Raw genomic sequence first — 23,228 nt, 5'->3', positions numbered from 1 at the left:
AAAAGGTGAATATACAGTAATCATCATTTTGATGGTTTACAGGTATATGTACAAGGTTGGTTTGCTTTATATGAGAGCATTCACCAAAAAAGAGGATTCACCAGAATCACAGAAACCTACGGTTCAAGTTCAAATTATTGTTACAGGCAGCACTACATCACTTTAACTAAACCCAAAACGCTTGCTATTTAAATACACATAAAAAATCAAGTTATGAAATCTAACCTGTTTTTGTCGGTTTGGCTGTTTTTCCCATCCAATAACATCCGGCATTTCCTTCTCTTCTGATATTTTGAAGTTAAAAGTCCTTGCCACCTTGTCATCTGGTGTTTTCCTAACTGTTCTAGAATCTGGACTGACAGGGCTAGTAACCTTTCCCACAGGAACGTTTGCCAGCATTGGTGATGTCATCACTTTGTCTAAATCCACAATGTTCACAGATCTTTGATTTTTTAGTTCAATGTCACTAGATGTGATACTTCCACCAGATGGCCTTTTCTTTCTTGGATCAGCTGTTGCTGGAGAGGATGTTGACTTTATCAAGTGTTCTGCTTTGCCCTGATAGTCCTTGGTAATTCCTTTTGGGGAATATCTCTGAGTTGGAGAGCTTAGTGGTGCTGCTACTGGAGAGGATGTAGACCTATGACAGCGTTCCTTTGAATGAGCTGAACCTTCTTGTTGGTAAGATCTCTGAGTTTGAGGTAATCCATGGTACGCCTGTCTCGAGTCATTTCTTAGAGATGGTGACTGTGGTGATTGGTAGCCTTTTGGTGAGTATCGTTCCTCTTTATCAAAAGCAAAACTGGTCTGTGAATCTGGCCTACCCCTGTAGAGGCTATGATGGTGCTCATGAGACATGTTCTTTCTATTTGTCTCTTGAGATAAATGGTTTGAAGCAGGACTTCTTATTTGTGGAGAGCGATCTTGTAGAGCAACTTGTGGTGACCGTGACTGTTCTTGAAAATATGCATGATGGTTAGAGGATCTCTTGACAGGAGACACATCTGGTGGCAAAGCAACTATTGGTCTTGCTTGAGATGAAATCCCTGATCTATGATAATTTCTTGGGTCTGGTTTAGCTACTTGAGGAGGAAGGTACTCTTTCGCTGGAGCTTTTCTCTGACTCGCTTCTTTTGATCCACTTTGAGCTCTTTCCTGGTCTATATTTCTATTTCCATAACCTCGAGAACCCTCTGATTGGTACTCATCTTTTCTCAAGTACAGACCAGCATCATCAGCAGACCTTGAATAGCTTGGAGCTCCTTGGTAATTTCCTACCATTAGCCGACTTTTACGGAACTCCATTGAGGACTGGTGAATGATAAATGGACTACCTGTTGAGGACTGATGAAGTCTTTCTCTGTGATTTCTGTCCATGCTCCCATTTGGATTTCTTCCGATCCTCTGGCGGTTCTCAATGGAATGTGATGTTTCTTCCTGTCGTCCATCTCTGTAGTAATTGTAGTCATCAATTGGTTGGTGATACTGGCGAATGCCTTCTGAACTTGGCCACTGGTTGTCATTAATATCTCTCATGTAATTGCTTTTGGAGTAGTTCTGGTTATCCAGAGGACCAGCATCCCTGGGCATGTAATAATCCATAGTAACTGAATTTCAAATTTATTATAAAATTCATTCAAAGTGGACTTCCGGAGCTGATCAGAGTACAGTTTGGAACTTTGCCATTGATTGCACTCAACCAAATAGCCACTGTCTGTGAAATGAAACAAATAACATTGAATTAAGTGGCCATTTTTTTGCTTCTTGTCAATATATAACTTACAAAACAAATAACAACATACATTTCTTCTTTCACCTTAACTTAATAATCAATAAATTTTATTTTGTTCTCTTAATGTATTCAAGTTCATAATAGAGTAGAATAATTCTAATGATCTTACCCTCAAGCCATTCTCTATACTTTTACCTCCAGTATCAATGAATGGATTTTAATAAACATATTATGTACAGAAGTGTGGACAACACATGGTTTGTTTTCATTCGACAATACCAAATGATAATGAACCCAGTATTATATTAAATTTGTATAACCTTCGGATGACAAAAATGTCTGTCATTAGCTAAATATTTTTAAAACATACTAGAAAATTGCAAAAAAATTACTGATAAATAATTTAAAATATCATACTGTAAAAAATCATTTTTATAATACCTGTATAACAATGTTTAAGAAACTGCCATTTGTGTTGAAAAAAAAACATCATTTCAAACAACCAAAAAAACTATGACATTTTTATTTTTATAATTATTAAAAACTAAACATCAAATGTAAAAATCTTTTTTGAAAATATTAATTGAAAAGGGGGAAAAATACTTTACAGCAGGTCTAAATATGGTAACCTATCTTTTTATGCAACTCTGCTAATGGTAGCTAAACTTAGGCAAAAATAAAAAGGTTCTATACTTTAATGAACTATAAGTGAATACGGCATTTTGAATGTGTTATATCAAGTTGAAATTTTTACCTAATAATACCTTATGCATTTTTAATATGCTCCTTGGTCTAACTCAATATAACGTAATGATTCGTAAGAATGTGTGGAAAATTTTAAAAACAAATACAGTATTTGTGAATGACAATTAGAAACAAAATAACAAAACATTTTACAAACTTACAAGAAAGTTTATAGTCACTGAAGTACAAGATATCTTGGTCCTATTTAGCAATAATATACAGAAACTGTACACAGAATATTGTAAAATCTGGTGTGGTATGCCAACAACACAGCATTCAAATGGTGCTGAAATTAGCTGGAATGTAGAATACCTGGTCCTCTACTCTACACCCCTCCAATCAGCATCCCCGATAAAATGACCTTGGGTTTACTATAGGTTAAAAATGATAATCCATCAGGCACCCCTGTTGCTTCATACCACTACATTTTTATTCATTCACTTTTTATAACTAGTAGAGCAGAACAAGTGGCTAACAAAAAGTCATTTAAAAAAAATATAAAAAGCTGTAGTCACTAATTAGCTTTAACAAGTTAATCCTATTAATTAAATTTTCAATTAATCTTTTGTTCAGGTAATTTTGGTTGAGTGCTTTGAAATGGCTGCTGCATGGTTTGATTGTTGTTAAAATATTTCATCTAAACTATCAACAATATCACATTATTAATAACAACATGCAAAAAGATATTACTATTTACAAACATTCCTCTGAATAATTTGTATATTCTTTAAAGGAATCTGGTCTAATAGGAATAGATTACAATAAAAAATCATCAAGTTTCAAGTGGTAATGTTTGTTGGTAAATATAATCACAGGCATGTGAAGTAACACTGTGGAAAATGTATTCAACCATGACTTTTCTTAGTTGTTTCAGAGTTAAATGTGATATTTTTAATATCAGTGGACCCATTGGTTTTGGTGGTTATGTCCAACAAAAATCAGATTTTACATTATTGACATTATTTGTTTTATACCGTCCTTCCCTCATCACTTTTCAAGCCTAGATAGAGTGAAACTAGAACTAATATTTTTTTATAGGGTTTACTGTAAGATGACCTAAAAAACACTGGCTGACAAAATCCCTTCTTTTGGATTGCTTTCATCAATAAGGATATTGAGTGAATCCATATCAACCGTACCATACATAGTATTTTGACGCACGGCAAAGATAATTACAAAGGAAAATAGTACAGTGCACCAGTAAAAACATGATATTGGAAAAGATTATTATAAAAAATAAACAAATATAATATGAGAAACTCATGTTTTGGGGATTGTTTTTGTTTTTTGGGTTTTTTTTCAGATTCAAGCATTACTGTTCAATTTATTTCTTATGAATCCTCAGCTTAGGAATATAAAAAAAATACTATATTTTTTGGTAAATTCAACTTGCATATAGGAGGTGTATTATGTGGTATAATTATCTAAAACCTATCTAATATTTTGTGACATCCAAGGCTAACTAAAGCCCACCTAACATGCTTTTCTCTCTGACTGATGACCCTAGCACAGCCAGTAGAATGAGCCTAGCCTATGTTACTATGACAACCAAGCTACAATCGGGCTATCATGGATTTGATGCAGTCACTGAAGTAGAAACAAAAATATTTGTTTTATCAGAAATATTCCATTGATTTGATTATTGTGTGATTAATGCTTTGTTGTTGATGAATTGAAGATATTAATAGTGAAATAATACTTCGCTCTATTTAGGAGCACAGTCAATCACAATCATCTTATCTTCAATTGAGATTGCTATAGTAAGGCATTAAAATAGAATTAAACTATGATGATGACGATATTATGAATGTTATAGTATTATATTTTTAAATAATGATGTAATTTTACAAATAATTATAAAGATAATTACGATGATGATATGATTATATGATGATGATGATATAACCTTATTATTTTTATGATGATGATGATGATGATGATTATAATGATGAAGATGATGATGTTGATGATGACAATAATATGCTGATGGCAGACGAATGTACAAGCATGATGATAACATGGCCATAATATCAACAACAAAAAATATCTCTCTTTTGATGTCACTCATCCATAATCAGGGCAATATTCTAATAATGATGGACAGTATTTTGGCATGTTTTGATAAGTCAAATATAGTAATATCATCGCAAATTGATGAGCCAATACAAATATTTATGTATTAGGAGGATCGTATTCATCATCCTAAATAAATATGCACTGAATGACAAGTATTTATATCTCTAACGCCAATCTGCAAAACTAACAACTAACAAGAACAAAAAATAAATACAAAGATTCAAACTACAAATATTAGTCACAACAAAAACAAGGTGTATCATTATTTAACTGCACTTGCCATTTCTAATTTCTATTCATTATGTGTTATTTATCTCACATTCCCATTCCTGTGTGCTACAGCATACAGTACATCTCACTATTGATACCATCATTATTTTTGTAGCATTCATATATAAAATGTTTGTGTCCACACTATAAAAGGACCAAATATAATAGAATGGTTAATGGTTAATGGTTATTAATTTATAGAGCGCAAAATACAAAAAGTCTCTAAGCGCTATCAGACAAGTGTAAAGATGGAACAGAAACCAAAACCACAAAATAAAAAAGAAGTGAAATTTGAATACCATATTCATATATTCCTATTAGAACAGAATGTTTTTTAACTAGTAGTTCCTCATATTGGTTTAATTTTGTAAAGTTCAAGCAATATACACTTATTAAAATCCACCTTTATTATTAATTGATCTGCTATACTACCACTTTACATTATAAACCTTAATATTCATTTAGAATATACCTAACCTTAAATATTTATTTTGAATATGCCTATGGAACACCAACTTAGCTCTTCCAAAAATGTTATAGTGCCTCAAGTGCACCTACAGTAACCTCCTAGATTGATGCTACTGTATTGGACCAAATAAAATGATTGTGTTGGCCAATGCCCGATCGCCCCAAAATGTTCAAAATTGAGGGTCGGCATTTTAGATTTTTTTTTTTGACTACAACAAAAATTATTTTTAAAGCTAAAAAGGCTAGAATGGGTCTATCTTGCGACGGTAGGTGATGCAACAGTGTTATGCGATCGTTTTGCTCTTAAATATAGATTTTAAAATGGTCTTTGTTGTATTTTTGTGTGTTTTCTACTTTTTAGGCATAAACACAATTGGTTTAAAAAAAAAAATTTCTTACCGACCAACCCATTTTTTGGATTTTCCCAAAACGTGGCCAACACAAGAATTTTTTATTTGTTGGCCTTTTTGTTTGTTGAGAAGAAAGAATTATATAGTGAACTAGCTATATTACCGGCCATGAAAAAATGTTCGGAACATGAGGATTGCATGCTGTTTTGCCTGGTTAATTTTGAACTTTATCAAAGCCGTCCAATGCACAAGAGATGATCATTCTCCAACAGGAAGATTTAGAGACGGCCACAAAGGAAAATCTTTTTATTTTATAATATCCCCATGAATCCCTGTTACAACATATTCATAGTCAGCTAAATTGGCAAAACATCTGTAAAAGAAGTTAGAGATTTATTTTTATACGAAATATAATTATTTTGGAAGTAATTTAACAGCAATATATGTGTCAGACAGATGTATTATACATTTGACCTATTTAGCATTAACAGTATCTAATATTTCAACATATCTGTAATTGTTAACCTATTTGGTATTCAGTACCTATTATTATAGTATTCCACTCCCTGCTATTGGCAATTCCAATTTTTTGTCTTGTTACGCTAGCTTTGTGGTAGGGGGTATTGAGTGATTCTGGTCCAGTAATAAAATAAATACAAGACCTTAAGTTCACCTCAGTCATGTGGGTCCATTTGGAATGCAAGTGAAATTGGTGCCAGCTCATTTTTCTTACAATTATAATGATGTAAACACAAACTTTGACCAGGAATACTCTGGGTCATCATCAGGACTGACCCCAGACCCCAACCTTGTAAAATGTCAGCATTATCCCCTTTGTTATATGAGGATACATATTGTATCCTTCAATGCAACCAATCACACGATCAAGAACTCAGGATGTTTTTGCATACTGTACAACCTCGAATAGAAGCCCAACAATGGGCTTTAAATCTTGAGAAGCCCATCTCAAAAAGATGCCCCCTTTCCCTCTTTAGTAGTTAGTATTATAGGCCTAATTTTTAAAATTGTGTGAGTTTTAAAACAAAATTTTAAATTCCATGTCGAAAAAATGTCTTCAATATAGTATGGTTTTCTAACAGCAATTCCTAATATTAACATTATTCATTTTGAAAAGAAGTCCTCCTCTTTAATTTGTAAAAGTAATCTTGAAAAGGAAGCCCATCTCAAAAAGAAGCCCATCTCAAAAAAAAAAGCTTATCCACAGTGTCCTAAAAAGAAGAAACCCAGGACTTTTATTCAAGGTTTTACAGTATTTAACAGGAATACAGTACAGCACTAGGACTGCCAATTATAACTTTTAATCTAATTTACCCTAGAATGATAACAGTTGTTTGTAGTATTTAACTGGTGGTGTCTGACATAAATAACAAAAACATTGACCTCAAACTTATTGAGATCCTTAATTGAATTAAGGAGTTGATGAGTTGTACCATCCAAGTGTTCTTTACTTTCTTTAAATCCACTTGGAAATAAGTCATTGATATCACACTTCCACTACAGTACTGAAAACAGGGGGGCTAATACCAAACAGATGATTTATCTTTTTGTAGATTACCTTAAACAATAAAACAAATTTACTATACTTTCTGTAAGCACATTGGCCCAAAGTACATAGTACTCTTCTATGGGTCATAAACAACAGTCAAGAAAAGGCAACAGTTTAAAGACATAGCCAACATCAGTTGGGAGAAAATGTAATGATACCGTGTTTGACAATTACAGGAAAATGTGTGGTTCCGTTGGAGTGTTTCTGTTATAAAGGCCTGTTTATACTTGCAATGATAATGACAACGATATAAAGCTAAAAAGCAATTTTTCATAGAAAATAAAAGAAATAAGAGAAATTTTTACACTAGAAAAATTCAATAACAACTTAACTTGTATACAATAAAAAATAATTCCACAAATCAATCCAAATGACGTCATAATCATAGAAAAACGTTAAAATCAGAGTAGTAACAACAATTATATCGTTTTTCCATGATTATGATGTCATTTGAATTGTTATCGTGTATAAGTCGTTATCGAATTGTCCTAGTGTAAAAACGTCTTATTTATATTATTTTGTATGAACAATCCACAGTCTCAAACTTTAACACATTTATAAACCTAGGTGTTTAATACCTCCTACCACTACTATATTAGGTTTATATCTTTCACTTATTTTAGTCTGTATATTATGTATTTATATTTAATCAACAATTTAAAAAAAATAAACACCTTGCATTGTATGAAAAATAACATCGGTTTTAATCGTGTTATCCATTCATTATTAAAACCAAGGCCTGTACCTATACATTTTCTTTAACGTTGGTTATGCTATAATATTTAAGGCCCAGCTGACTCTTCCAACTTATATTTAATTAAACTATTTGCTTTAGATGCCCATGACCTCCCTCTTATAAACTATTATTCAATGAAATTGTACTTTTTATTGTTAAATAAATTACACAAATAAATACCATCATTAAGTACTACCAAACATCACAACAGAATCTTGGCACAATATTATAAGTTCTTTGATAATTTATTTGAGTGACAGATTAAAAGAAATTTCTAAATATTTTTTTCCAACATTGAAATATTTACTTTATGTATTTTCATAGAACATGCAATACACATGATACAACCACTTGTTTTGGTGTGGCTTGGAGTAGCAAAATAAGTCTTGCTACAAGCATGCAACTCAGATATTTGAATTATAGTAAAAAACTATCATTTTATAATAAAATTTAAATAGCAAATGATTTTTTGGTTGTAAATGCATAAAATACACTTAGTGAATAGATAAAAAGTGAAAGCACAAAACCAGAAATCTATGCTAACTTGTGCATAAATTTAAAATACTCACTTATAATATCATTCAACTTAAAATAAATATAGCTACTAAGTTGCAAAATGTTGTTGGTCTTTGCTGCAAAACCTCACTGCTATCAAGGGGAACTGAGATCAGTATATCCCTCTTCTTCCTATTTGGAGAATACACTTAATTTGCTAGGCCTAAATATAGAAATTGCCTCCATCCAATGAAAACCACACATTTCTTTTTGAATCAATTGAAGTATTTTTCCAGAGGTTAAAAAAAATCATTTTCACCTCTTTACAAATAGTGACTCCAGGTCTGAGAGTAAACAAGAGGTGCTAGAAATAGGCTTTCTGAAGAATGTTGAAAGGAATGACCTGCAGGGGTTTTTACAAGGCCTGGAACAATAACAAGCCACAAGATTTAGATGCTGACCCACTATTGTTACTGGAGGAGGTGGAACCACAGGTTTGAGCTAGCTTGGCATTCTCAGCTTTTCACTAAAGCGCAGGATTGTGCTCTCATCCAGCTTTTAGGAGTTCTGGCTATATAGTACAATTTGCACCAAATATTACTTTATTTTAAAAATTCATTATCTTTGAGAGCTTGACCAGTAAATAATACTGTTTTCCCAACCTTAGTGAAATATAAATTTACAATCAAGCTATACACTTCTAATAATAAATAGTATGTTAAATGTATAACATCTGTGATTTGTGAAAGGGAAAACACCATAAAAACTCAACTGCAAATTGCTCTTTTAAATGTACCAAATAAGACCTAATTAAAATGAAACACAGTTCCAAATAATTTTTTTTTTATTATTTTTTATTTTTACAGATGTTTTTGTATGATAATTCTCATAATGATTACCAGTCAACTTAAAGGTCTTTGCAAAAGAGCACACAAACTGCAGGCTGTCTATAAATACCTCCATGAATTAAAAAACAAAATATGGAAATGTATATTGGAACTACAAACTAGTACTATCATCATGTTTATTCATTTCATAAAATTTATATTTTGATCTTTAGTTAAATATTGATTAACAGATCTCTTAAAATTTGTTTAAATACAAATTATAATTTATATAAAAGTTTTATGTATTGTACAGTAAACCAAACCAGCTTTTAACTGCCAAATTAATTGAAAATACCAGGGTCTTTAGAAATGAATATTGAAATAATATATTCCTACCTACAGTAATAGTCAATTTTATGTATATTGATTAAATTATCATTTATATTTATCGTTCAGCATTATTTTAAAGACATATTGAGTAAAGTTCTGTTTAAAGTCATGTATCCTAAAAACACATGAGCTATATCCTAAGTTAATATTAAATTTTCATTAAATCATTAGTCGTAAGTCATGTCATTTATTTCCACTTATACAACATGTACAATAACAAATTGAATATTATTGAAAATGAAAAAGAAATTGGGGAATACAAATGACAAGGCTAAAAATGAATGCTTTGATACATGGCTCACAAGAAGAACGAACCTTCCCCAAATACGAAGCTTAACTACATAATAAACTACAAAATAACGTAGCTATTACCATCATTATTTAAGACATTCAAATAATCTATTTTAAAAGATACCAAATGATCAGATTTTGGTTAGATAATTTTGCATGTTACTAAGTCTACATAAATGTGCTGATTAAGTAATCTTGCTTTGTATTAGTAACCAAATATTATCCAAAGAAAAGTGGTCAAGAATTAGGTCGGGGTACTATTAATTTTTATTTCATTATTTTTCAATGACAAAAGTGGTCAAGAATTAGGTCGAGGTACTATTCATTTTTATTTCATTATTTTTCAATGATAATACAAGAATAATACAATGCAAATAGTAAAACACAAGAAAAGGATGGAGGGGGTGCGGGGAAGAGATCAATAACAGTGAGAGCAAGGATTCCTAAAAAGTAAAATAAATCACTATCATTGGTCTCCCAAAACACTGTGTCTGAAAATCAAAATTTACAATCTATAGCCTCCAGTTGGTAGAACCAAATCTTCTTGGATGAGTTGAATATAATGCAACCATGCCACTGGCTTCATGCTACCACAATCTAGTTTGGACTCTGCACACAACACGCAATACTATCTCCCTAGCCATGTTTTCAAAGTACAGTACTGCTTAGTATTCATAAATTTCAAAAATACATAAATTAGACCTACCTTTAGTAAGTATTTTGATGGGCATATATAATATTTCCATTCTGTTTTACATGATTTCCAAACATCATGTGAAACAGAGAGTCTAAAGTGCTTTTTCTATTGTTGATCTGCTACAAATCTCTGACATTCAGTCAACAGTGCAGACCCTTTAAAATAAACACTTATTTACTTAATGAATATTGCAATCGTTTGCCAGGGAAAAGCCCATGTACAATACAACTGTAAATATTGACCTGCGATCTCTCTCTACATTCAGAGGTTGTGTAAACTGTGTAAGCACAACCTCACAGAGCTCATACCGTTGAGCCTCTTGGCTTTCTAAGTTTCTACTTTAATCCCTCTTCAAACATAGATTTACTAAGTAATGTACATTACTGGATACATAAAATGATCTTTGAAGTGGAAGGATAAACTTCCTGACATTAAGGTTGATCCCTTTAAAGAGGAAGTTTTGACATCATAAGTTACCATTCACCTTTTTAAGAAATACAAACATCCGAATCTCTATACCTTTGATAACTTATGATATAAAGCCACATTACATGGTTATTATTATAATTATATACTTGCATGTACTGTAGTTCCTCCGGTATAAGACTATCCCCCACCCCCACCCCTACTTATTTTCCCTTGCAAAAGCCCAGCGTATGCACTGCCCCTTGTTATTTGTTAATACACAGTGGGAAATACAAATGACAAGGCTAACAGTGGGATAGAGTATATAAGTATAGCCACTCATTCATCAGTGAACGTTTCCTCTCCAACAGAGGAAGATACAAACAAGGGGGGGGGGGAGAAGAGAGAGAAAGGAAGGGGGAGGCACATGTTAATTTCATAATACATATCAATACCATTACCATGTATTGAAATAATTAAAAACAGGATACAAAAAGTATCTACAGGGCCTTCCGCTCCTTGATCATACCACTGCTGGTATAGCTACCGCACACCCCACTTATCTATTCTGAAAATTTGGTACCCTTTGTTTGAAAAATGCCAGATCCACCTCTGTCCAAGACACTATCACTTTAAAGAGACATTCAGTAAACAAAAATATACTGTACCAGATAGAATATCGGTCCACTTGAATACAGTTTATATGTGAAGCACCTGTGACTAAACTACAAAAGTACAATCTCAGAATCATTATTGGACATTTGTAACTTACGCACGGTTTGTATTGTAATTATTAATATCTGTTTACAATAACATTTTTATATTACCATAAATGTAACAATTAATGAAGAAGCCGTCATGGAAACAAATGAAAATCTTATCCACTTCCATGGCAACAAGAAATAAACAACCATGACTGTGATGATGATGATAGTATAGAATTGTAAATAAGGCAAGATGGAGAGAGGCAATTTGATGAACTTCAAAATTATGCTGAAAAGCAAAATGGCACGACAGGTTAATTCAGTAAATTGGATGTTGTCTGGGTAAACTGGTCTATATCTAGGTATAACTGGTTTAGTTACTGTAGGTATACTGGTTTACCCAGCTGGTAGGCCTACCAATATATCCAGAAATTGGTGATAATAATATAATGCAATAAAATGTCTGGGTTAATTGGTATTGGCTTAGGTATACTGGTACTGTACTCATTTCATTTGTATTTTATGCTACACACTAATATGGCGCCTACTTTTATTATCTGGTTTGCACATGAAATTGGTATTTCCAGGTAACTAATATTATCTGGTTAATGTTAATTAGTAAATTGGTTTACCAATGTAAAATTGGTTTAACCATAACAGTAAAATAATTCAGCCATATTGGTTTTCTAGGTAAACAAGTGTATCCAGTTCAAAAGTATACAGTACGGCCTATCTAGGTTTAAATCGGTACATCCAGGAAAATATTCAATATAATTTAATTAATTTTGGTCATTGGATACAGCAGTATCTAACATGTGTAGCATTAACAAAAACCACTGTTAATGTATAGCAAGAGCAAATCTAATAAAAGGCAAGCTAGGAATATACTGTAATCGAACACAGTTGTAGCAAAAAGCAAGTAGCGTACCGTACTGTATACATACTGTAGGCATACTGTACTGTAGCAAAAACAAGTATTTAAAAAAATCAGATTTAGCAGTAAGGACAGATATCAAATATAAGTGTAACAAGAACAAGTAGTGTCAAATACAGTTGTAGCAATAATCATAGTTATAGCAAAAACAAGTATTATTACACATTTAGTAATAAGAACAGATATCAAATATAAATGTGTAGCAAGATCAAGTATTAATAAACATGTGGCAATAACAGTTATCAAATGCATACTACTAGTGTAGGAACTGATATCAAATACAGGTGTGTGCAAAAACAATCAATTAAAAGTGTAGCAAAAACAAGCATCAAATATAGGTTCAGTACAGCGTTGTGCAAACTGCTTACTTTACGGCCTACTTTAACTACAGTATTGTAGGTACCAAGCCTCGGCCCCGCTGCGCCAGGGACCAACATACCAAAACCTGGCAGGAAGTTCTAGTTGTGAAAATTACTTCATATTCTTATGATATACAATAATTTGACATCGTTATCTGTTCTATTGTGACAAAATTTAGTATAAACTGTAAATTTACTAAACTGTATCATTGAGGCAGTTTAACAACAAATCTTTTTTTTCTTGGGCACCTTTGCAGCCCTCCAAAAATGTTTTTGCAGGGTGGGCCACTGCCTATAGTTTGCGGACTGTTGGTTTATTATGGTAGTATTAAACAGGAAAAGAACAAAGTACTTCAGGTGTAGACCTATCAAGACCAAATACAAGTGTAGTAGAATAAATATCAAATAAATATCACTAAAGAAGAAACTGGTTAACCATCAGAAACTGAACCCCGTATCAGTAACAGCTCACAAAAAAGAAAAAAGTTATTTAAAATAAATATTTGCTTGTACAAAAGGCCTAAACTTGCTAGTCTTTTAAGACATCATCTATTGTTATTTTAGAAATTTTACATCATGTTTTTCCTCTCAAGATGGCATATTAAACTTAGTGTACCAAGATAAATAGGCTACAAAAATCACATATGGCCTATTTTTAGAGTACAGTACTTATACAATCGTACAAAGAACAATACATGTGTACTACAGTATAAAATATAAATACTGTGTACTAAAAACATGTAACAGCTGTACAAAGAGTGTGCCTCAAAATACAGTAACAAATAATTGAGCATTCCTATCTGGGTCAGTTATCGAGATATGTATCAAAAGGTAGAATTATCCTTCAATATTTCGATTAGAAACTAAAAAAGAATATAGATAGGGTAAAGCACTGTATACAAATGCATGCTCTGTAATGAATCATAAATCAATTAGATGCATGAGCGGAGAAGCAGAACCGACTCAAAACAAACTGAACGAGGATAGTGGACGGTACCTCACACCTCTCTATTATAAGATTACATTAGGCGAAGCTCGGATTTCTTTTGCTTTTGTTTTGTCAGTAAACTAATTTAATAACTGGATTGTTATGAGAAGTTTAAATTACACTTTTTTCTAGAGCACCACACACAAGAACACACTTAAGTTCTTGTCTCAGTTAAGTCAAGTTTTAACTTAGTTACACTTTATAAAAAATCGTCAGCATTTATTTAAGATTCATAAGAAATTAAAATGATGTCTGGTGAATTCTGGAGAAACTTTTATTAAAATTATGAAGTATAAACTAAAGGTTATTAACTTCTAATAAGACAGATTAAACAATTGCATTATTCACTGATTTTACAAATGTTCAAGACATTATAAATTCATTTAATTGTTACCAATAAAGATTAGTCATTAGTTAATTCATGCCTTCCTTGAATTAAAACACAATTTTTACACTTATGAAACAATTTCATATTACAGTACAGTATGCATTGAATACATAATTTAGACATTTATTCTTATTTAAATAATGTTGAATAATTCACTTGATAATCAATGAATGAATCAATCAATCAAGCATTCAATCAATCATTTAACTAACCAATCAATCAATCATTTCTTTTTACCAAAACTATACTAACTACTGTACTAAACCTAATTCCATCAGATAATATTGCTTGCATATAGGAACAATAATCCCTGAAGGAGACGATTTAATTATAAAGCTAAAATATCAAACACGAAAAACTACACAGAAAAACTATTGATGAGCTACTGTAAGATTTGCTAACAACTTTGCAAAATGAATAAAAAAAACAGCCACATATTCATGATTTCCTAAATCTTTTAAAGCATGATATAAATAGGCACATATGAAAAAAATCACATGACTAAAAAGCAGATGCCAGGAAATGAGAAAATTTGCCTTGTATGTTATTTTCCTTGATTTAACTAAAAAACACAAAAACCCACATTGCCATCTACGATGAGTACTTTACACTAGTGTAAGGCAACCCACATTTAAGACGACTCCTGATTTTCCGAAGATGTTTGTATGTCGGGCGCATAATAATAATAATAATAATAGTTTAGTTTTATATAGCGCACATATCCATCTAATGTAAGATGCTCAGGGCGCTTGATATGTGGACTAGAAACTCGATCAATGACTTTCTTCGCCCCTAAGGGTCCCTTCGTGTCTGTGCTACCCGGTAACCCAGTACCAGCAACTCTCGTCGTCCACTACAGAGGCTGTCTAAGACGACAATATCCCCGCCCCACCCCCCAATTAGTCAATTAACAAATCAGTCAATGATCAATAATCATTCAACCAAATCAATCAATTAATCAATCAACCTCTTGTAAAGTATGTATGCTTATGGAGAGCATAAGTTTTTAACTAAAAGAAATGTGAAAATGTTCTTTTTCCTTAAGGTATTTAAAACACAGTTGATCTGTTTTTTGGGGGTTTTTTTGTGTGTTGGACACCTCATTAATTTAGTTTTAATTCCATAACAATCCAACCAAGTGATCAATAATCATTTAAAAAAATTATTAACCAATTAATCTATCACTTATTCAATTAACTAATATCAATCAATCAATATCACTGAACATTGTAATAGTATATTTATTATTATTGTTGATATTCATTCATTCATTATTAGGTAAAATTTTTAATAATTTATCCCACTCCCTGCTGTAAAGTGCATAGAGGTACCGGTATTTTACATTATGGGCTATAAGCTGACAATTATTATTATTAATCATCAGTCAACCAATCGAAATTCAACCAGATCCCCCTAGACCCAGCCAAAATTATCAGACACCAGTCGGACCACTTAGTACCCATGATTGGACAAAACCTGGCAGCACCACTGTGTCTCATGCTAGCACCCAAAAAGTTATACTTTGGTGTACTGGTAGGTAAGTTAAAAAGCCCACTTTTTTTATTCATTTATAAATCAAGCCAAGTCACATCCCATTTCATACCTACACAATGTTTTTCTTTCCAAATACAACAGGAAGGTTATGGCGCCAGGATTTTATTTTTTTAATGTGCGACACTCCCAAGATATTCAAAGCCTCCTTTGAAATACCTTGATAAGAGTTACCGGCCATGTAGAGGCGTGAAAAAAGAAAACTAATATTAAACACTCATAATGTTCAAATTTGCTGTCACATTAAATCTGGCCATTGGCCATTCTCTTGTGTTCTTGGGCACCTGGTAAGCTAATGTTCTATGGCTGTTTTCATAAATAATTTTCATAAGCGATAATGTTTGTGTTTCATCAGCCTAGGGTGTCAATTTTATAAATCGTTCAAACATTATCACCTATGAAATAGATTCTGCATAATTTATAGTAGATTCAGTCTGGGTTTGTCTGGTTTTTTGCCACCAAGGAGACCTAAGTTTGATTTCCATCATTCTACTTTATGAAGGCCAGTCCCCTTTTAATTACCAGGATTACAACCCACTGAATCTCACCTGCCTAAATGTAGGCTCGGGTCGAAACACAACTGAACTCAACCCAACTGGTCGACCAAAGTGATCCGCGCAACTGAAAGAAACTGAACTAAACTCATGTCGACTTTGAGCAACTAAAAGAAACTCAACGGAACTAAACTCATGTCAACTTTGGCCGCTTTATCAGTTTCTCTCAGTTCCGCAAAAAGTGGAACATGGGTAACTGAAAGAAACTCAACACTTGCCAAACTTGTGCGAATGTCAGTTCCGTTCAGTTTCACAGTGCTCATGTCGATGAGACGAGTTTCTCTGTTGACCTACTGTATGTTTCTGACAGTGGTGGTGCCAGTGGAGAGGTGTTATCAAATTCTATGTAGTTCTTACAGTTTACATGAGACTTTAAATTGAAGAAAGCCTTTTGAATTGCCAGAGCTTCCAGGGCCTTCTGCAGAACCTTCACCAATGGGATTTGGTTGGCTCTGGTGATATTGAAAAGTGCTAGTGATATAATAAATGCCATTATTATTTATTTTTTCAATAATGGATTTCAGCTAATTTGTATGCACTACATTAAAAATTAATTCATAATTCATATAATTAACAAACAAACAAAAACAACTTCTCATTACTTAAGTACTGTAGATTGAAACAAGGTTAATTGATTTTGCCCTAGATGTTTACAGTGACAACATGTTCAGTGCTCCATCACGCAGCTTGTAAATCTTGTGTCAAAGTCAAAGCATTCAGTTAATACTGACAACTATATCCGCTATAGCTGCGAAAACCTAGTCGGTATTTGTAATAGATATCATAACCAAAATAAACCCAGAAAGATTGAATCAACAAGGTGGGTATTGAATGCAAATAACTTAACCTAAGACCTAGTCCTGAATTGGGACATCTTCATTTCTCACAAGCATGACACTATTCTGCAGGAGCAGTCTCGCAGATGATGAGATCACCCACGTGGAATACAGGTAAAGGTAAGAATAATAAATTTACATAATGGAAGACAGAATTAATAGGGACTTATGTGCGCTTAGATGGACCCAGGCCTTGTTTTGGATTCGGAATCATGGAAAAAAGAATTGATCGTTTCCAAATACCTAATCTCATCTAAGCAAAGAATATGAACATAGAGTGGTACAGTACATTACACCTATTGTCAATCTGCCTATTGTTGACTGAAGACTACTCTGCATTTAGGAATAGAGATAAATTGTCCTAAAGTGGTCTGACAATATGTGACGAAGACTAGAGGGGTCTATGTACAAAGCCATAGTAGGGTCCAGGGCACGGCCATTTTTAGGGTCATTTTAAGCTCTTCTGAGAGTGAGACATTTTTAAATAATTATGCTGAAAGAACTATAAAAAAGTTTTTCACTTTTTTGTCTGACAAATCAGTGCCAACAAGGAGCCTTGGTCTGTCAAAGGAGGAAGGTTATGGGAAGGGAGGGGGGGAGCTTCCATGTAACATTAAATTTGAGGTCTTCAACATAAATACATTTATTTGGTTTCAAATCAGGGGTCTCAGTAACCTCAGACTCAGAGTATACACTAATATTTATAGTATTATATTTATATAAAATACATTTTGTAACCAATGAAGAATTTTTTATACTTTTATCTAGAAATCAAATTGACCATTTAGGTACAAAGCAACATACACCAACACAGGTCTGGATGTCCATTAAATTAAGTTTGAAAAATCCTTTAATAAAGTTTAATTTTTATGCCTCTTTTTATTGATTAAATTGTCAATTTAATTTTCAATAATCTATGCATTGGTACTGAAGTGCTCATAGCTCCTTTAGACATCAGATCAGCTAGGCTAAATCCGTAAATCACATAAGTCATAAGGAAATAGTTAATACAGGAACTTATTCAAACCATCAAACTTTATGCAAAGGAAACAACATCATTACTCAAATCCCAAATGCTCAATATTAGCACCATGGAGTCAAACTGACTAATATTCATATTTTACATTCTCTTTATTTTTATTATAATAATTACCTGGCTTTTGAACCCCATTGGAAATAATTCTAATATTTAATAGTAATAGGTTATCATCCATCATTCCTTACTTTGTATTTCATTGTACATTTATTTTTTTAATGTAATTTCTACATTGAATGCCAAATAATAAAACAAATCTTAATCAAGTAAAGTGAATTCAGAATTTGGATTCCTTTGGTTTAAAATACATCACAATTAACCTGAAAATTTACTTCCAGTGGGATCCTTCTAGTGATGAATTGGAAATACACTAGGAGACAATCCCCTATTCTTTCCAAAGAGTGTCTGTGTGCTATACTTTCAGATGGAGAGGCTCATATGCAAGTTTCAATAACACACACTCTTTCGAGACATTGAAACATTAAAGAACGTAAAAAAAAGGTTGCAGTTACAACGGTTTACCGGTATATGTCTCAACTGAAAGACAGTGCACTACCTTGTAAAACTTCCTATCAAGCATGATTTGCCATATTTTATATAAAAAGAATTAGAAGTTTTATATACTGTTGGGAGTGGATCCATATTCTGATGGCCTTGAACATTAGTCTTTCAGTCATGAGTCTGATGATAAGAGGTACCCAGGGGGCTTACACTGGGGGAGAAATTGTGGTAATGAGAGGATGTTCAATGTTTAATATAGATTAACATTGGAAGGTCTTTAAAGCTGTCTAGATATTTTTATTTGATTCAAATGTATAAATTTGGCATGAACAAAACGACAGACACGTTAATGATTGAAGGATAAAAATGATGAATTGACATAATGCCATTTTACCATGACATTAAAACTACATGACAATGATAGAAATTATGACTTAAAAAAAAAATACCATTTTAATATAAGCGTGTCAAGCAAGGTAGCTCCTAAATGCAGCAAAAACTTTTATAAGTTTACGGTCAAGTTTACCATACACTTAAACTTATTCAACCCGCTTGATTCTTAACAAGCACTTTTATCCATTATCTTACATACCTTAAGGCTTTTATATCAACCAAATACAAAGTGGTTCCAGAAAGATTACCAAAGGGCAAGAAAATGCATTATGTTTGTGTGGTTAAGCCTTATGCTATGCAGACTACTCCAGCTGTATTCCATTGCTTTTTTTGCAGCAGATACTGGTGATTTGTCTTTTTCTTTTAAGCTTTTCTCAAGCTTTTCTCAACTTTGAACAAAACCCTACCGTACTGTACAACAATGGACAATATAATCAACCTAGCTTGTAAAACAGCAAACGCTGCCCATCCTCTGCATATGAAAATTTTATTAAAAATTTGTTTCAATTTTTAAAGAGTTAATAATTTGACATTGTGTAGTATTTTAGATGTTCATATCTTCAACAAAAAATAATTTATGTCACTATTTCTTCCTTTCTATTTGTTTTATAATAAAACTTTGTTATAAGAATTAAAGTAATTGAATAATAACCTATCCTTGATATTATTAAAGAATACTCTAACTTTATGGAACATTATGCAGAATTATAGTTATGTATTATACAATTATGTAATTACATATAAATTTATAATAAATATATCTGCTGAAATGATACATGCATGTCATCACAAGATGGCTCACTTCATGGAACCACCATGTGAGGTTTTTATTTTATCATTATTTAATTTTTTGGTTCAAGTTGACTACATTACAATATAATTCAATCGCAATGATATAATCTAAAAATATATTTATATTTTAATGCACAATGATTTTTCTAACTATAAGTTTCTAACAAACAAAATCTAATTTGATAACGGATCAAACTCAGTATATAAATATACTGTACTACAGTAGTAATATGGTTCAATTTTTATCTGGGGTATGTTTAAAAATATTAAAATATGGAGTCTGTGTTCATTCCATTTTAAAGGGGTCATATTTTAAGTCACAATTTCATAAAACACTGTTCATACTTATATACCTTTCTATTCATCAATATTTTGCTCAAATAAATATATTATTAAACCATAATATCGCCTTTATTCTGTTTAGCACATGAATCAACAAAACTGTTTACATCTACTTTTAACCCATATAATGGTGTGAGTATTTATTCAGTCTGAATTTCTATGAAAATTAACAATTTACCTTATACAACAATTTTATGCGTAATGACAGCTTCCTTAATTCAACTTCTCCTTCATAAGCCAAAATGTCTGGACTCGCCTTTGGAAGCCAGGCCCGAATCTCAAATGCCTCTACACAGCATGTCAACTAGGTTAATATGAGAAGAAAAACAAATTTCGAAGTTATTAGTGACTTCTTGAAAGAGGCAGTGAGGCATGTTTGATCCCTTGTGAAAACATATAACTTTAGGGGTGACTGCAACGGCATTCCATTATTGGGGTACGTCTTTATTGTGATTGGTTGAGAACAGTGGTTGAAAATTACACAGGCTGACTCACCAAAACAACAGACAAATTTACAAATTTCTAGGTTCTGTTCTCCATTTAAAGTGTATTATTTATACTTTATGCTTCATATCATCTTTTATTCAAATACCGTAAATGCTCGCACCAATCCTGATTTTTTTTTTTGCTAAACGCTGCTCTCGAATAAGACACAAGTATTTGTTTACAAACATTTATTTACGATGATGTAGGATCTATGATAGGCCTACTGAACTACGGGAATACGTGAGACAGGTAACATAGGAACAGGCATGGAAAGTGCCATGCCAATATTTTTTTATAAGCGCTGCTCTCGAATAAGCGTGCTTATTCGAGCATTTACGGTACTATAATGGTTACATATTGGATAAACCAATTGGTAGTTCGAACTGTGCATGCCCGTATCCAATTTAAATTAAGTTCTTAGAACCGTATTCTTTGTTTATCATAACCATATCCTATATTTTTCATTGAGTACAAGTTTTAGGATTGGAGTTATTACAATAACTTTAGTTATTGTAATAACTCCAATAACTTTATTTATTGGAATTATTACAATAACTAAAGTGCATTCATACTTTAATACGACAAAATAAAAGATACCAGAAATTTTATTTGTCCTCATATAAAAATACTGTATACTAAGAAATTTTGGTAGCCAAAAAAAAAAGTTTATAAAAAAAACAACAATTTAAAATAATATTCATATAATATATAGCATGATGGTTCGGCTGCTGAGCTAAAAACTTCTGCTAGAGGTTGTGCATACTTAGTTGGGAAAATAAAACATTTGTCCAACAGAAATTCAATTTCCTATATGGTAGAGTCAAGTAGAATAATTGTACATACTAAATATGCCACTCTGCTGTATACATTCTCTATATAAAACCATCTTTTCCAATCATCTCATTGATTGCCAGTAGTTTTTGTAGCATATTGTTATGCAAAAACAAACATTGGAGTTGAGGTGGTAGCCAAATGTTGTCAAATAATATCAAAATACATGAATTAGAAAATCTGGTTAAAGAAATCTATCAAGGATTGCAGCAATAAATATCTTGGTTTGAACCCGTTAAATCTAGGCCCAGTGAAAAGCACAAATTATACTCAACCCATCACCATTTTACCCTGCAGAAAGTCATGTCAAACTTGGGTGAAGATGATCAAATTACAGCAAACCACTGTGTGCTGATGTAGCTAACTTACAAGATTTCCCGCCTAGGCGTGGCTTTTAAATGAGTTAAATTAAAAATAAAGGAATCTAATACACCAAAAGTGGATTAGAAATACGATTTGTTTACGAATTAAGAAACATAGAAACATATTTTACCTGAAACTTGTAAACTTTTTCTGCAACTTTCGTCAGTCAACCTTCGCGCTGCCATCAATAAACAAATGAGGGCGGTAGACGCTCAATAACTTCGGCTCTGGAAAAAACTAAATCTAAACTGATGATAGTGTGTGCATACGATGAACACTGAACTACGCTAGAGAATATATTTTTGATTTAAACGAAAAATATGAAAAGTAAATAAATAATAGTTATAAAAAAAGATAATCAACTGATTAATTTCCAATGTAATTAAATATAAGACAGACTTCAAGTGTACTTGTTTTACCGGTGTTTACTATAAAAAAAAAAAATTAAAAAAAATAACGGTAGGCCTATTATCACCAGAAGTAAACTTATTCCCAAATTGAATTGAATTAAGTTTAATTTAGTGAAGGAAATATGAAAATTCCGGATTGAAAAATATTTTAGTTTTATCCATATTATATCAACAACAAAAAAGACATGATTTATTTAATGCTTATTTATACAGTTATTGAGATTAATAGCATAACCCTCATCCGTCGGATTTTTAATGAAATACCAAAGAAACAATAAATTGACAAAAAATAACTACAATTAAGCATAGTCCTATCATCGTTCGAACAAAAGACCCTGAGTACGGGTGGTACGCATAATAAATACATTTCGATGGTTGTGGATACCGTACTCGGCCGAAAGCTCCGGGCGCTGAACTTTTTGAGTGGCGGTTATTATGAAAACAAGTGGAAATGGGGGCACTTATGGAAATAGAGGAAAATTGATGGGGTTCTTATTATGGGAACTTGGAAAATTCAAGGGGCGCTTTTATGAATGAAAACAAGATTATATAATACAAATACAAATACAAATTTACATAAGAGCAGATGAAATTAGTGGTGGTGGTAATGGTTGTCGTCATCTGCCGATTGAGATTTACAGGATCATTGCAGGGTTTGTAAACTCAGATGAGAACGTGCTAAAGGTACAAAAAATTGTCGAGGAAAAAAAAG

General features: G+C 32.3%; 1 protein-coding gene across 1 annotated transcript; it reads right to left on the bottom strand.

Annotated features, from left to right (window-relative positions):
* Window positions 1-224: 224 nt before the first annotated feature.
* On the bottom strand, window positions 225-22,283 carry LOC117114246 (the record flags this gene model as incomplete). The annotated part of the gene is given in 2 exon segments (XM_033257854.1): window positions 225-1,714; window positions 22,237-22,283. A coding segment is annotated over 1 exon segment (1,378 nt), but the record flags the coding sequence as incomplete, so codon positions are not given.
* Window positions 22,284-23,228: the final 945 nt, after the last annotated feature.

Source organism: Anneissia japonica, unplaced genomic scaffold (assembly GCF_011630105.1).
Source record: "Anneissia japonica isolate Jap-2015-1 unplaced genomic scaffold, ASM1163010v1 scaffold199_len4679917_cov187, whole genome shotgun sequence".
NCBI classification, from domain to species: domain Eukaryota; kingdom Metazoa; phylum Echinodermata; class Crinoidea; order Comatulida; family Comatulidae; genus Anneissia; species Anneissia japonica.
The sequence above is the reverse complement of the archived record's forward strand: the minus strand, read 5'-3'. Positions and strand labels throughout refer to the sequence as shown.